Below are 17,583 nucleotides of genomic sequence, written 5' to 3' on the forward strand. Positions count from 1 at the left end.
CCCCTGATTATCACGATGGCAACTTCTCCATCGCCCAGCACCGCCTCCACTAGTTTATGACTTTTACTATTCTATGTAGTGTGGCTGGAGCCACGGTAGCATGAGGTATGGTGTACTGGGAATAAAATGCTCCATTTTCTAAGAATAAACCCCCCCCACCCCACCCCACCCCCCTTTAGAGGCTGGCTACAGGCCTGTAAGGCACAACAGCAGAATGGTGTCGAATGAGCAGACCTATCTCAACTTTCATGGATGGATGGATGGATGGAGGGGTTGGATGGATGGATGGAGGGATGGAGGGATGGAGGGATGTTTGCTATCTCAGAAGAGGAATTTCAGAAGGATTCCAGCAGATGAGCTTCTACAGGATGAACCCTCAGACTGAATGCTGGCTGAAGGGCTGAGACGCCCTCTTCCTGTGCAGTCTGGAGGCACAGGCAGCTTTTATTCCAGCAGCTTACAGAGGAACACCTCTGTCCGTCCGTCTGTCCGTCTGTCCGTCTGTCCGTCTGTCTGTCTGTCTGTCTGTCTGTCTGTCTGTCTGTCTGTCTGTCTGTCTGTCTGTCTGTCTGTCTCAATTCAATTCTCTCTCTGTCTGTCTCTCACTTTCTGTCTGTCTGTCTGTCTGTCTGTCTCAATTCAATTCTCTCTCTGTCTGTCTCTCACTTTCTGTCTGTCTCTCTCAATTCAATTCTCTCTGTCTGTCTCTCTTTCTGTCTGTCTCTGTCTCTCTCAATTCAATTCTTTCTCTGTCTGTCTCTCTCTTTCTGTCTGTCTCTATCTCTCTCAATTCAATTCTCTCTCTGTCTGTCTCTCTCTTTCTGTCTGTCTCTCTCAATTCAATTCTCTCTGTCTGTCTCTCTCTTTCTGTCTGTCTGTCTCTCTCAATTCAATTCTCTCTCTCTGTCTGTCTGTCTCTCTCTTTCTGTCTGTCTGTCTGTCTGTCTGTCTGTCTGTCTCTGTCTCTCTCAATTCAATTCTCTCTCTGTCTCTCTCTTTGTCTGTCTGTCTCTCTCAATTCAATTCTCTCTGTCTGTCTGTTTGTCTCTCTCTCAATTCAATTCTCTCTCTGTCTCTCTCTTTGTCTGTCTGTCTCTCTCAATTCAATTCTCTCTGTCTGTCTGTTTGTCTCTCTCTCAACTCAGTTCTCTGTCTCTGTCTCTCTCTCCCCTTCTCTCTCTCTCTCTCTCTCTCTCTCTCTCTCTGTCTGTCTGTCTGTCTCTCAGCCAATCTACGCACGGTGACGCTGCTCTTTGCCTTCATCACATTTAAACACCCGCCCAACTCCACACATGCTGAGCGGTGTCTTCTCCTCCTCCTCCATTCAGAAGAGGTGTAGTCCTGCGCTCTCTCTCTCTCTCTCTCTCTCTCTCTCTCTCTCTCTCTCTCTCTCTCTCTCTCTCTCTCTCTCTCTCTCTCTCTCTCTCTCTCTCTCTCTCTCTCTCTCTCTCTCTCTCTCTCTCTCTCTCTCTCTCTCTCTCTCTCTCTCTCTCTCTCTCTCTCTCTCTCTCTCCCTCCCCCTGAGAAAACCGTCCAGTCTTCTCTGTCCTCCCCTGTCCTCCGGCGGGTTTCCTGCAGGATATTTAGCGTCAGAGTCACGGAGGAGGAAGGATCGCGTCGACGACTTTAACGGGACTTTCCTCTCAACCTGTTCCTCTGGCATCGCTGGAAAGGGGGGAAATCGGTGTTCTCTGTGTATTTCTCTGAATCAACGACAACTGCTTTCAAATCTTAATCCGAGACGGACCGACCCGGACCAAGGTTGGACCCGCGCGCGCTGTCAAACCATTTGGATCCGCAGGTCCGACGGATATCTTCTTATATTCTGACATTTCTCGTCCCGCATCGGAGCTTCTTTTGGACCTTACCCAACCTTCCGGAACACCTTAAAAAACCGTCCGGTCGTCGGGAGAGAGGAGTCTGGGAGGATGTGGTCTGAGCGGAGCCGACCCGCTTTACCTGGACGCACGCGGATGATCTGGCGATTCTGAAATCCGGCGCGGACACCGGCAGGAAAACCCCGCGGAGTCTAATGGTGAAGATCCAGAAGGTGAAGGCTGAATCCTCCCCTCAACACGGCCAGTGAAGATGGTTCCTACGTGTTCAACGTGTATTTCGTCCGCTTGGCGTCCAGCGTAGTAAACATCATCAGCGATGTAGTCAGCCTGTTCGTCTGCGTGCTCATCATCTGCAGCAAATACTCCCATCTGCTGAAGAGAGAGACCATGAAGATGATCCTGCTCCGCAGGTTCCGGGTGTTGATCCTCATGGTCTTCCTCGTCGCGTGCTCCATGCACATCATGATAGACCTGCTGCCGAGGCTGGAGAGGCGCGGCGGCGGCGGCGGCGGCGGCGGCGGCGGCAGCGGCTGCTCCTGCTCGCACACGCCGAGCGAGGAGCCCCAGAGCCGGGGCCGCGGCAAGCAGGGCTGGCCCAACAAGCACACGCTGCGGATCCTGCAAGACTTCAGCAACGAGCCCAGCTCCAACGTGTCGTCCAGATCCGTGGAGAAGACCGCCGTCACGGCGTACACCCCGGACGGGTTCAGACGCGTCGGACTTTACGCGCGGCCCGGGGACTCGAAGAGAGTCCCGGTCCGGGACGCGCCGGTCCGGGGCTCCATGCTGTCGGCTCTCTACGAACACCCGTTATATAAAAAGCCGGTACCGGTTCTGACGGACGAGGACACGTTGTTCAACGTCAACACCGACCTCAGATTTGACCCCAAAGCCGCAGAGGAGCAGGAATGGTAAAGTGAAGTTAAAACCCGAGTGACGTGGAAAATAATATAATTACATAATCGTATGCAATATCCCACCATATGGATATGTAAAAAACATATCTGTATCACGATATCTGCTTCCACCTGAGGGGCATCACAGTGAACTGTTTGGTAATGTAAAGGATAATATCAAAACAAACCAAAAGCAGCTGTCCCATAAGAATCCCCCAGATATTCCACACCTGAGTTCGTCAGAAATGTGTCTGGAACAGGTGACGGCGTCATAACAAAACTGTGTATGGCGGCAGGAAAGTGTGCAGAGTTCCTCCCGATACGGTACCACAGACAGACAGGGGAGGATTATATTGACTTGCTGTCCAGCCTTTGTTCTGTTGGGTCAAAATGACCCATTTCAAATAGTGACATGAACCATAAAATATGCCTAATGTCATTAATAACCGAAGACCAGAGGTATGGGGTATTTTTAGATCCATGTTATGACTAAATGTTGAGGTGGCCTGGGTCAGTGAGACTGGCTAGCAGGATGCTAACAGAACATCTACTGGGACGCTCCCTGGCAGCTTAAACCTTGAGAATCAAGATGTTTAGAGAAACTGTTCTCTTCTGAGCCTGTTCACTGTGACGTCCTGTAGCCAGCGCTATCCGGTCACTGGTTGACGTGACAGCTAATTTGCATACATCCGGGGTCACAATGGCAGGTCTGGGAAAGAAGATGGACGCTGGGGCGTCCGGGTAGTGTAGCGGTCTATTCCGTTGCCTGCCAACACGGGGATCTCCGGTTCGAATCCCCGCGTTACCTCCGGCTTGGTCGGGCGTCCCTACAGACACAACTGTCCGTGTCTGCGGGTGGGAACCCGGATGTGGCTATGCGTCCTGGTCGCTCCTCCTCTGGCCTCCTCGGGGCGCCTGTTCAGGGGGGAGGGGGAACTGTGGGGAATAGCGTGATCCTCCCACGTGCTACGTCCCCACGGGTGAAACTCCTCACTGTCAGGTGAAAAGAAGCGGCTGGTGACTCCGCATGTATTGGAGGAAGCGTGTGGTAGTACGCAGCCCTCCCCGGATCGGCAGAGGGGGGTAATTGGCCAGATACAATTGGGGAGAAAATGTGTGGGGGGGGGGTTTAAAAAGAAAAAAGAAGAAGAAGGGCGCTGAATAAAGGCAGACGGTTACCACACCTGCAGTCAGCTTCCGGTCAGACCACCAGCCAGAGTCTGTAGAGAAGACAGAAACCACACATCGGTCATCTCTGCCCTCTCGTGTCTTCTTCCTCCTCAGGAATGGCGAAGGCACCGTGGAGGAGTTCAGCCCCACAGGTGTGCTCACGGCCGACTCTTACCCCAACTGGCTCCGCTTCCACATCGGCATCAACCGCTACGAGCTGTACTCCCGGCACAACCCCGTCATCGAGGCGCTGCTGAGGGACCTGGTCTCCCAGAAGATCACCAGCGTCGGTGAGTCACAGGGGAGAAACCGGTTCGGTCTCATGTAGCAACCGTTACTACGGGAAAATTTGTTCTTACACACCCATGGAATTTTTTAGCGCTCATGGTTGTCTGACAGTCAGTAGCAAAGCATGATGGGTATTTGTAATTCCTTCCTCCTAACATCTGTTGTCTACCTCTTGCAACGAGCGATCACCCAGGCCTGCAAAGAGATCAGCGTTAGCCAGCCGGTGTCTAAATCCAGGGGTTACCCAGGTTCTACCCTGGTCTCTGAGACAAACTTCAGGGCTAAAATATCCCATGGGTGTGTAAGAACAGGTTTGCCCATAGTAACGACGATACATGAGGCCCCTGGGTTGCCCCGCCATGTGTTCTGTGGTCTGCTGTGCGTGTGGACGGGTCGTCTTTGCTCACGGTGACGTGCTGAAGGACGCGTCTTTGGTTCTCTTGGCTGCTGAAGGTGCGCCCAGCAGCTTGCTGCGTGAAGTGTCAAGCTGTCTGACTGAAGGAGTTCGGTGTCTGGCTCCGGCTCAGGCAGCTTCCGTAACCTGACTGAGGTGAACAGATCCAGGTGATAGTTCAGTTAAGGTGTCTCCATCTGATTAAATGATGCCGTCTCTTCCAACATCCAAGTTTGCGAGGCCAGTTGTATGGTTGGCTTATGGAATGGGAAATATGTCGTGCCACCGAGTTTCCAGCATTACGCTGAAGACTTTTCAGATAATGTCTCCGTTTCTGTTTCTGTTTCCCCGTCCAAATACTTTCAGAAATTAACCTGCTTCATGTTACTGAACACGAGTGTTGCTCCAGTCTGGTTCCAGACATGTGTCTTGTGTAATCAGGTTAAAATTAATGTTTTTATTTTATTTTGTTTGAGTATGAAATATCACCAAATCCTGTCTGTGTGCTGTTATTTGTGTTTACTACATTTTATTTTGTGTCATTATTTACTTTTATGTATGTTTTATAACGACCGTCATATAACTGTACTGTCGCTTTAAGAGAGAGGTCTTGTGGGTACACGGAAGAGGGAACGCGGGAGAGGCCATTTTTGTTTTGTGGGAGGAGTCTCAAGCAGCGATCGAGCCGAGCCACGCGTGTTTCTTACCGTAGCACAGTTTTGCTGGTTGAGGAGAACGTAACCTTGAGTATCCCTGTAAGAAGATACTGCAAGCTGTAGGATAAAATACTTGTTTAACCTTTCTTACATCGGAGTCCCGTGGACGGTTTCTCCTTCTAACGCACACGAGTGAAGTCCGGGCAATGGTTAAGCTTCAACCCCCACGTCCGTAAGAAACACCGCTCCCGCTGGAGGACTGGACGTTTGTCGAAGGATTTGAAACCGCAAGAAAATAAATGGCGAGGTGGGCCAAATAGAGTCCTGTGTGTCCCCTCCCTCCTTCCTTGATCATGATGATGATGATGATGATGAGAGACTGAGGGCCCCCCACAACACCTGGGACCCCACCCGAACTAGAACACAACGCAGAGCTACTGATGAGAGTGACGGGCGTGCAGCAGGCTGACCAGCATAGAACAGCATAGGACTGCCCCCGTTACACTTGTTCCGGCTGGTTTGTCTGTGGTTTCCGGGTCAGATGCTGGTAACACAACCAAATCTCACATTAAGGCGAATACAAACCACAGTAAATCAGTCTGATGAAAAGTCTAGCTCTGGTTTCCACATCATGCTCGAGCCGATTCAGACCCTCATCCCACGTGGTTCGATTAAGAGGTTTGCTTGGCAGTTGTAATAATCATAATAATAATTATTGCTCTTGTCTGGCTAAAGCTGAGTTTTTAATGTGCATCTAAACACACGTGCGGCCTGTCTAATAGGTGTGTAATAATGTATACTATGTGAAGGTCCAGCCAAGCGGCCTGCCGTCTCTCTCTCTGGTTAACGAAGTGTTATCAGCGGCTTCTTCTGATTGGCTGACATGAAGCGCTGTGGACTTTTGCCCCCCAGGCCTGGTAGGGAAACACTGACAGCCAGGAGGGCTCAGCAGGCCAGCCGTGTCACGATAATCACAGGGAATTTTACATGATATTAATGCATATCACCACATCTGCTCCCATATGTAAAAACACCACGTGTTAGAGTCCAGCTGAGGTTCATCTCACAGTGGCGGCTGGCCAGTAGAGGGCGCTAGGGCGCCGCCCCCTTCAAAGATCAAGAGATGAAAAGCTACTTAAACATGTTAAATATAATGTAGTTGTATAATGCAAATAATGATGAAATAAAAGTGTTTTCAGTCTGTGGGCGCCTGTCAGCAGCATTAAATACTGGTTCCAGGGTCCAAAATTAACCATTTGGTTTACCGGCCAAGGGGACTGGTAGATGAAAACATCTACCGGCCAAGCATATTTTTTACCGGCCAAAATAATTAGTTGCCTTTTTTGTGCCATACAAACGTTTTCAGTACATGTCAATGAGAGAATAAGGTATTGTGTTGAATAAGAGCTTTTAAAAATATGCAGATTTGAAGCAAAAATATTTTTATGTAAAATTAGTCAGTGGTTAAATGATAAAATGTTACAAGTATGGTTTCATGTTTTATTTGCAGTATTATAACTACTGTAAACTACTAATAAGACACGTTAGTCCCTAGTTAACGGGTCTGACCCTTTAGCCGAGCGGTTAGTGACGTCGCCTTGTGGTGCAGTACACCCCGTATCGAATCCCGCACCGGGCAAGAAAATCACCGGTTACACTACTCGAGTGCTCCACATGCCCATCCCTAGTCCCAGACTACTTCTCACTCTATAGCAGCCACTCTCTTTGCACCATCCAGAAGTCTGGCCTCCTGCTCCTGACAGAGTCTTGGTGCCACAGATCAACAGCACTGGTTGGGTCATACTCCCTGATCTCGGGAGATGACAGCTGCACCATCAGTAGATCCCATGTGTGACTGAGTTGAGGTTTTTTTCCCCTTTTTGTCCCAATTTAGGGGCCAATCGATCCCTATTTTAGTTCAGCCATCCACCCTCGTACTGCATGCGTTCGCCAACTGCATCTCTCCGGCCGGCAGTCTCGAAGGAGACGCCTCGCCACTTTCGTGACAAGGCGACTCCAGGCCGAAGCACTGCTTCTTCCCCCCACACACCCACACAAGCCCACTCCGCCCCCCTCCCGAAGACAGCGCTGCCAAGTACTGCTGCTTCATCGAGTCCGGCCATAGTCGGATCTGACGAGACCGGGGCGCGAACCCCGGGCCCCCGTGGGCAACTGCATCAACACAAAGCCCATGCTTAGACCGCTACACCACCGCGGACCCTTGGACCGCCAGTCAGTTTTAACGCGTTTCATGGTGTCGAAGCTAGCACACAGCTAACGTCAGTGCAAGCTAGGTGTCACATGCTAGTGCTAGCTGGCTAACGCTAGCTCCAGCCAGCACGTTGTTTACGCTGCATGAGGATATTTTGAGATGACAACTAAATTCCCTTACTCGCACATCCATTGGAAGCCGGAGAGATTCTCCTGCTGGTCTGCTCGGACATGGCTGTTAGCACCTTTAGGGAGGATGCTGTGAGGACAGGCTCCGACTGAGCCCGAGAGGCCTTCATACGGGTAATGTGACGTCTGGAGGTCTCATGGTCCCTGGTGGTTTCTACCTTCATTATCTTGTTACCGAGGACACATGAACTGCTGCGGGTTCTGGCCTCCTGGCGACAGACGGAGCGACTCCTTATCACGGTCTGTGCGTTATACTCCAGCCAGCCTCTCGCACCTCCTTTATCGCCATACCTCCACTTCTCACTAAACTTCCTTTTGTTCGGTTTGGTGGTGATGGTGGCTCCTTCCTCCTCTCCGGGGCATGGTTGTCTTTCTGATGGTGGTTTCGCGGCTTCTAAATGTCGCCACATAACTGGTGTTGCTGGCTAACGCTAGCTAAAAGAACAGAGTAGGCTCGTGTCGAGTGGGACGGGGCTGCTGTCGTTGTTCCTCTCGAGTGTGTACGTCATGTTGCCCGCCAGTAGCGCCTAGCAACATTCTAATGCACTCTGATTGGTTAGTTTCTGCTATTGTTGTTGCTATGTTATTGCTGTTGCTAAGGAGAGAGAGAGCGAGAGAGATGGGGGGGGGGTTAAGTGGTTGGATTTCACTTTTTTTGTTACTCGCCATTTGGCGGGTAGGCTTCTGAGATTTACTCGCCAATCAGAAAATCTACTCGCCTTTGGCGGGTGGCGAGTGTTAATTTCGGACCCTCACTGGTTCAAAGGGTATTTTGTTGGTTCCTGTCTGAATACATATACTTCCTGGGTGAATACATATACTTCCTGGGTGAATACATATACTTCCTGTCTGAATACATATACTTCCTGGGTGAATACATATACTTCCTGGGTGGGGGGCGCCAGCCAAACCATACCTTATGTAAGCCTTCAAACTTGTGGCGAGCAGGTGACCTGAGGCTGCTGTCTGATTGGTTTCTTCAGATTTTCCAGGGGGCGCAGTTCTGTGCTGCCCCAGACACGCCCACTTTTATTGGCAGTGAATTGATATTGTTTTAATGTTTTTTGATCTAATGTGATTGGACAGTTGTCGTGGCTGTCAATCATGTTCACACCCACCACCACGCCTCGTCTCGACTGTCAGTCATCCACCGTCTACCAACCCTGATCAAATCTATAGGCTACATGGTCCTTCTGTCCACACACGTTAAAGCAGCTGTCAGGTGTGCTGCGCCAAGGTAAATTGCCCCCCCCCAAAAAAATGTTTAGCACCAGCCGCCCCTGCGGTGACGTATAATATCAAACCAGAACTAGTTTCAACCCTCCCTCATGTCCTTCACATCTCATTTTGTGAGGATTTCAGTCGAGGATTCTCATTATTATTTGTTTAGACAGCTAAGGTGTCGTGGCTAGGTTTCATATGAATCTTCTTTCTCTTTTATTCTATAGAAAACCCATTCGAATTACAACACACATGTACCAAACCAACAGGGAAGTCAAACATTTCACAAACCCATCGAACTCTACGCAGTGAAGGAGGACAAGAATCCAAAATTACAACACAGCTGTAGACAAAACAGAACTTAGTGAGGTGACCTGTAGGCCTTGGCATGGCTTCAGCCTACAGACCCCCCCCCCACCACCACCACCACCAAATCAAAGAAATCAAACAGCACATGCACACATACCACACACAGTACACTGTTTAACCAAAATCCAACATCACCCCCCTCCTTCCCCAATCACAACAAAAATGCTCCTCTCTACAAATCCACCAACACACTCTTCTTCTCTAACATAACCATACAGCATATTAACACTAACACAACCATACAGCATATTAACACTAACATAACCATACAGCATATTAACACTAACACAACCATACAGCATATTAACACTAACACAACCTGTCTAACATAACCATACAGCATATTAACACTAACACAACCATACAGCATATTAACACTAACACAACCTGTCTAACACAACCATACAGCATATTAACACTAACACAACCATACAGCATATTAACACTAACACAACCTGTCTAACACAACCATACAGCATATTAACACTAACACAACCATACAGCATATTAACACTAACACAACCTGTCTAACACAACCATACAGCATATTAACACTAACACAACCATACAGCATATTAACACTAACACAACCATACAGCATATTAACACTAACACAACCTGTCTAACACAACCATACAGCATATTAACACTAACATAACCATACAGCATATTAACACTAACACAACCATACAGCATATTAACACTAACACAACCTGTCTAACACAACCATACAGCATATTAACACTAACATAACCATACAGCATATTAACACTAACATAACCTCTCTAACATAACCATTACATGACATGACATGACATGACATGACATGACATGACATGACATTACATTACATGACATTACAGTCATTTAACCGACACTTTTATCCCAAAGCGACTTACGATAAGAGCATCATTTAACGTAGGAGATCAGGAGAACTACTGGTCATCAGAGGTCATAAGTGCATCTAAACAAGCATCTAAGAGCAAAACCAGTGCTAAAGTAAAAGTGCAAGAAAGAGATTTTTTTTTAATGAGTGAACACAGTAAGTGGTAATAACAAGTAACAGGGTAGGAGCATATTAACATCTCTTTCCTTTATACTCCTAAAACTATCCCACACCTCAGCTTTCCTCTTTTCATATTGACAGCGAACCTTGCATGGCTAAAAACACAATTTAATAACTTAACACTACGTCCGAGTGGTCAGCGCGGCCGCCTCGCAGCAAGAAGGTCCTGGGTTCGAGCCTCGGGGTAGTCCAACCTTGGGGGTCGCCCCAGGTCGTGGAGTTTGCATGTTCTCCCCGTGTCTGTGTGGGTTTCCTCCGGGGGCTCCGGTTTCCTCCCACAGTCCAAAGACCTGTAGGTCAGGTGACTCAAAGACCTGTAGGTCAGGTGACTCAAAGACCTGTAGGTCAGGTGACTCAAAGACATGTAGGTCAGGTGACTCAAAGACATGTAGGTCAGGTGACTCAAAGACCTGTAGGTCAGGTGACTCAAAGACATGTAGGTCAGGTGCACCAAAGACCTGTAGGTCAGGTGACTCAAAGACCTGTAGGTCAGGTGACTCAAAGACATGTAGGTCAGGTGACTCAAAGACCTGTAGGTCAGGTGACTCAAACACATGTAGGTCAGGTGACTCAAAGACCTGTAGGTCAGGTGCACCAAAGACCTGTAGGTCAGGTGACTCAAAGACATGTAGGTCAGGTGACTCAAAGACCTGTAGGTCAGGTGACTCAAACACATGCTTGTCAGGTGACTCAAACACATGTAGGTCAGGTGACTCAAAGACCTGTAGGTCAGGTGATTCAAAGACATGTAGGTCAGGTGACTCAAAGACATGTAGGTCAGGTGACTCAGCCATATTAAATTGTCCCTAGGTGTGAATGTGTGTGTGTGGCCCTGTGATGGCCTGGCGGCCTGTCCAGGGTGTCTCCCCGCCCGCCGCCCAGTGACTGCTGGGATAGGCTCCAGCACCCCCGCGACCCTGGGAGCAGGGTCAGCGGTTCGGATATGGAGGGAACATTACATCCCTTCACCTTGCCAGGCCAGTCACCCCAAGCGACCACAGTTCTCTCCGGTCCATTCTGTTTCATGTGAGTCAGGGTTTGTTGGGTTTTTCACCGTTGGGGGCGTCGAGGGGGCGGGGCTACTGGTATGACGGACAGGCAGACTATTAGCCGAATGGGCGGAGCGTGAACTTGGCGATTCCTACGCGCTGAGGGCCAAGATGGCGGCAGAGCGGTATGTAGGAACTTTCCTCCAGCATATACAGAAAAGCAGCATCAGAGACTTAGTCTGCCGATTCGAAGTAATGTGCCACGGTTCTTCAGCTAAACGCAGAAGTCAAGGTCGCCAACCCGTTACTCCTAAAAAATCGCCTCTCTCAAAAAAGAAGAAGAAGAAGAAGAAGAAGAAGAAGAAGAAATGGAAAACAGAACAGGAAACGGCAAACGACGACATGGCGGCTGTGCTCAAGCTAGCTATGGCGGAGCGGCGCTCTTCGATGGGAAATCTGTGAGGAACTCCAGTCTTCTATCAGCGGTCTCTCTGCCGGTATCAGAGGTCTCTCTGACGGTATCAGCGGTCTCTCTGCCGGTATCAGAGGTCTCTCTGACGGTATCAGCGGTCTCTCTGACGGTATCAGCGGTCTCTCTGATGGTATCAGCCCTCTCTCTGCCGGTATCAGAGGTCTCTGACGGTATCAGCGGTCTCTCTACCGGTATCAGCGGTCTCTCTGCCGGTATCAGCCCTCTCTCTGCCGGTATCAGCCCTCTCTCTGCCAGTATCAGTGGTCTCTCTACCGGTATCAGCGGTCTCTCTGCCGGTATCAGCCCTCTCTCTGCCGGTATCAGCGGTCTCTCTACCGGTATCAGCGGTCTCTCTGCCGGTATCAGCCCTCTCTCTGCCGGTATCAGCGGTCTCTCTGCCGGTATCAGCGGTCTCTCTGCCGGTATCAGCCCTCTCTCTGCCGGTATCAGCCCTCTCTCTGCCGGTATCAGTGGTCTCTCTGCCGGTATCAGCCCTCTCTCTGCCGCTATCATCGGTCTCTCTGCCGGTATCAGTGGTCTCTCTGCCGGTATCAGCCCTCTCTCTGCCGGTATCAGCCCTCTCTCTGCCGGTATCAGTGGTCTCTCTGCCGGTATCAGTGGTCTCTCTGCCGGTATCAGCCCTCTCTCTGCCGGTATCAGCGGTCTCTATGCAGGTATCAGTGGTCTATCTGCCGGTATCAGCCCTCTCTCTGCCGGTATCAGCGGTCTCTCTGCCGGTATCAGCGGTCTCTCTGCCGGTATCAGCCCTCTCTCTGCCGGTATCAGCCCTCTCTCTGCCGGTATCAGTGGTCTCTCTGCCGGTATCAGCCCTCTCTCTGCCGCTATCATCGGTCTCTCTGCCGGTATCAGTGGTCTCTCTGCCGGTATCAGCCCTCTCTCTGCCGGTATCAGCCCTCTCTCTGCCGGTATCAGTGGTCTCTCTGCCGGTATCAGTGGTCTCTCTGCCGGTATCAGCCCTCTCTCTGCCGGTATCAGCGGTCTCTCTGCCGGTATCAGTGGTCTCTCTGCCGGTATCAGCCCTCTCTCTGCCGGTATCAGCGGTCTCTCTGCCGGTATCAGCCCTCTCTCTGCCGGTATCAGCGGTCTCTCTACCGGTATCAGCGGTCTCTCTGCCGGTATCAGCCCTCTCTCTGCCGGTATCAGCGGTCTCTCTGCCGGTATCAGCGGTCTCTCTGCCGGTATCAGCCCTCTCTCTGCCGGTATCAGCCCTCTCTCTGCCGGTATCAGTGGTCTCTCTGCCGGTATCAGCCCTCTCTCTGCCGCTATCATCGGTCTCTCTGCCGGTATCAGTGGTCTCTCTGCCGGTATCAGCCCTCTCTCTGCCGGTATCAGCCCTCTCTCTGCCGGTATCAGTGGTCTCTCTGCCGGTATCAGTGGTCTCTCTGCCGGTATCAGCCCTCTCTCTGCCGGTATCAGCGGTCTCTCTGCCGGTATCAGTGGTCTCTCTGCCGGTATCAGCCCTCTCTCTGCCGGTATCAGCGGTCTCTCTGCCGGTATCAGCGGTCTCTCTGCCGGTATCAGCCCTCTCTCTGCCGGTATCAGCGGTCTCTCTGCCGGTATCAGCGGTCTCTCTGCCGGTATCAGTGGTCTCTCTGCCGGTATCAGCGGTCTCTCTGCTGGTATCAGCGGTCTCTCTGCCGGTATCAGTGGTCTCTCTGCCGGTATCAGCGGTCTCTCTGCCGGTATCAGTGGTCTCTCTGCCGGTATCAGCGGTCTCTCTGCCGGTATCAGAGGTCTCTCTGCCGGTATCAGAGGTCTCTCTGCCGGTATCAGCCCTCTCTCTGCCGGTATCAGCCCTCTCTCTGCTGGTATCAGAGGTCTCTCTGCCGGTATCAGCCCTCTCTCTGCCGGTATCAGAGGTCTCTCTGCCGGTATCAGCCCTCTCTCTGCCGGTATCAGCCCTCTCTCTGCCGGTATCAGCCCTCTCTCTGCTGGTATCAGAGGTCTCTCTGCCGGTATCAGCCCTCTCTCTGCCGGTATCAGCGGTCTCTCTGCCGGTATCAGCCCTCTCTCTGCCGGTATCAGCGGTCTCTCTGCCGGTATCAGCCCTCTCTCTGCCGGTATCAGAGGTCTCTCTGCCGGTATCAGCCCTCTCTCTGCCGGTATCAGCGGTCTCTCTGCCGGTATCAGCCCTCTCTCTGCCGGTATCAGCGGTCTCTCTGCCGGTATCAGCCCTCTCTCTGCTGGTATCACCGGTCTCTCTGCCGGTATCAGCCCTCTCTCTGCCGGTATCAGAGGTCTCTGCCGATATCAGAGGTCTCTCTGCCGGTATCAGCCCTCTCTCTGCCGGTATCAGCGGTCTCTCTGCCGGTATCAGCCCTCTCTCTGCTGGTATCAGCGGTCTCTCTGCCGGTATCAGCCCTCTCTCTGCCGGTATCAGCGGTCTCTCTGCCGGTATCACCGGTCTCTCTGCCGGTATCAGCCCTCTCTCTGTCGGTATCACCGGTCTCTCTGCCGGTATCAGCCCTCTCTCTGTCGGTATCACCGGTCTCTCTGCCGGTATCAGCCCTCTCTCTGTCGGTATCACCGGTCTCTCTGCCGGTATCAGCCCTCTCTCTGCCGGTATCAGCGGTCTCTCTGCCGGCGAGCAAGACTGTAAAAGGTACAGTACAACGGAGAGTGAACTTCAGCCACATTACCCAGGAGGCATTGCTTCGCCCCCAGATTTCTGTGGCCGCTGTTGTGTTGCTAGGTTACGCGTTCCTGATTTCTCATTAACTGATAGGTGACGTATGACGGCGTCAGGGATTTGACAGCTGATGTTTTTACTGCGAGCTCGTGCCGGGTTGTGATGAGCAGAAGGCCTCTCAGCTGGTCATGTTGCTGTACATGTGCATGTATGTAACTATACACTGTGTAACACACACACACACACACACACACACACACACACACACACACACACACACACACACACACACACACACACACACAATTAGGGGTTGTCTGGAGGCAACGCGGCGGCCAAGTGTCCAGTAAGTTGGACTCTTGGTTCAGGCTTTATAATGAGCAGCTGTAAGTAGTGATTAATAGGACACTTATAAGCTCTTATGACACACTTCATTGCCTTAGCATATAAACTAATAACTGGCTTATTTTTGTTAAACAATTCTTAATAACAGCATGACAAGGCTGGATGTTAAGTTTAGACTCAAAGTCCCGAATGGTCCAGGTTGGTCCAAATTGATCCAGGTTGGGAAAACCTTTTGGGTCAGGCCAGTGGCGTCCAACCCTGCTCCTGGGGAGCTACCGTCCTGCCCTTTCTCACTCCAACCCTGATTTAACACACCTGATTCTGCTAATGACCTGCAGACCAAGACCTTGATTAATTGAATCAGATGTGTTAAATCGGGGTTGGAGTGAAAACTGGCAGGAGGGTAGCTCTCCAGGAGCCGGGTTGGACACCGCTGGTTCAGGCAGTCCAGTCTCATCAGTGCTGTTAGCAAGAGGCTAAGTTTAGCTAGAAAATAAATATATATTGTTATTAACATTTCCAAGACATCTTAATGTTGTGGAGTTTGTTGTGGGAGCTTGCAAGTGCCCTGCTACTCATTTATGAATCAGTGTTTTAGATGCTCACGAGTCTTGAATAACTTGAGGCTTAGTGCAGCACAACAAAGCCACATCTGTTCAGAATACAACCGGCCTCTGAAGAAACACCTGCTTTTTATGTTTTATGTGATCCAAATCACATAGCTTGTGGACACTCATTTTATTAGTAAGCACATGGCCGGCCTGGCATTGTTTATTAAGTCCTTGGCCCGGGACCAGAACCAGGACCAGAACACGGACCAGATCCAGATCCAGTGGGAGCCGGTGTTGCGTTGTAGCCATCAGTGAGATCCATGCCAGGCCACTTGTGCTGGGTGTCCTCCTCTTGGTGTTGGACTCGGGTGTTGGCTCGGCTCGGCTCGGCTCCCACATTCCTGGAGTGTTTTCGACTCAAGGTCACGCACGCTCTCGCTGGAGGACTGATAGTGGATTTCAGGTTTATTAGACGGTAACAAAGAGGCCTTCGCCCCGCAGCCAAGATTAAATACTTAAAGAAGGGACTGGAATTAGCCGTTCATAGAAACCGTCTCCTCTGTTCGCACCTAAAAGACGCTCTCTCTGTCTGTCTATCTGTCTTGCTAGCTCTGTGTCTCTCGTCCAGGGTGGATGCTAGCAGCAGTTCTCAGGCCGGTTAAATGCATGCTGGCCCGGTAATTACAGAGCCGTAGCGCCGGCCCAGGGCACAATACCAACAGAGGCCTACAGCAGATGCTTATTATCTCTGCCTGAGGACAGAACGACGTGGCTCTATTACACACTTAACCCAATTTAAGCAGCGTTTACCGTCGACAACAAAACCTCCATCTGCAGCAGAGAGGGTGGATGTAACGACGGCTGTCCCCGGTACCTTTTTTTGGGCTTTGATATTCAGCAGCAAGTACCTTCGCTGCGACAGGAGAGCATCGACTGTGCAATAATCAAAGTAAATACATTGCGGCCTTAGACTATTAAAAGTAAATTGCTCATAGTTGCTGTTATTGTTAATTAATCAGCTAATTAACAATTGCCTTTTTAGACATCTTGCCAAGCTAGCTGTAAGTCACATGCTCTGACGCTGCAGTGGGCGTAGAAGAGACAGAGCTAGCTGCTGCGTTCAGGTGGACACGTCATGTTGTAGATGACCACAGGATGGTGACATGACCCAGGATGGTGACATCACCCAGGACGGGGACATCACCCAGGATGGTGACATCACCCGGGACGGTGACATCACCCAGGACAGTGACATCACACAGCATGGTAACATCACACAGGATGGTGACATCACACAGGAAGGGGACAGTGACATTACACAAGACAGTGACGTTACACAAGACAGTGACATCACACAGGATGGTGACATCACCCAGGACGGTGACATCACCCAGGACGGTGACAACACCCAGGATGGTGACATCACACAGGATGGTGACATCACTCAGGTCGGGGACATCACACAGGATGGTGACATCACACAGGAAGGGCACAGTGACATCACACAGGATGGTGACATTACACAAGACAGTGACATCACACAGGATGGTGACATCACACAGGACGGGGACATCACACAGGATGGTGACATCACACAGGACGGGGACATCACACAGGATGGTGACATCACACAGGAAGGGCACAGTGACATCACACAGGATGGTGACATCACCCAGGGCGGGGACATCACCCGGGACGGTAACATCACACAGGACGGTGACATCACCCAGGATGGTGACATCACCCAGGATGGTGACATCACCCAGGACAGTGACATCACACAGCATGGTAACATCACACAGGATGGTGACATCACACAGGAAGGGGACAGTGACATTACACAAGACAGTGACGTTACACAAGACAGTGACATCACACAGGATGGTGACATCACCCAGGACGGTGACATCACCCAGGACGGTGACATCACCCAGGATGGTGACATCACACAGGATGGGGACATCACTCAGGACGGGGATATCACACAGGATGGTGTAATCACACAGGAAGGGCACAGTGACATCACACAGGATGGTGACATTACACAAGACAGTGACATCACACAGGATGGTGACATCACACAGGACGGGGACATCACCCAGGATGGTGACATCACCCAGGATGGTGACATCACCCAGGACAGTGACATCACACAGCATGGTAACATCACCCAGGACAGTGACATCACACAGGAAGGGGACAGTGACATCACACAGGACAGTGACATCACACAGGATGGTGACATTACACAAGACAGTGACATCACACAGGATGGTGA

General features: G+C 50.8%; 1 protein-coding gene across 2 annotated transcripts in view; it reads left to right on the forward strand.

Moving 5' to 3' along the window:
* Positions 1-2,064: 2,064 nt before the first annotated feature.
* The window catches only part of fam20cb (FAM20C golgi associated secretory pathway kinase b), a 107,409-nt gene continuing 91,890 nt past the window's right edge, over positions 2,065-17,583 (forward strand). Inside the window, exons 1-2 of one of the 2 annotated variants that reach the window (XM_056297121.1) lie at positions 2,065-2,749; positions 4,019-4,194. In XM_056297121.1, coding sequence (XP_056153096.1) covers positions 2,226-2,749; positions 4,019-4,194 — 700 coding nt within the window. In that variant the 5' untranslated portion in view covers positions 2,065-2,225. The remainder of the gene's footprint in view (positions 2,750-4,018; positions 4,195-17,583) is intronic. The other variant, XM_056297120.1, reaches the window with a different exon arrangement.

This window comes from Lampris incognitus, chromosome 17 (genome assembly GCF_029633865.1).
Source record: "Lampris incognitus isolate fLamInc1 chromosome 17, fLamInc1.hap2, whole genome shotgun sequence".
In the NCBI taxonomy this organism is placed as follows: domain Eukaryota; kingdom Metazoa; phylum Chordata; class Actinopteri; order Lampriformes; family Lampridae; genus Lampris; species Lampris incognitus.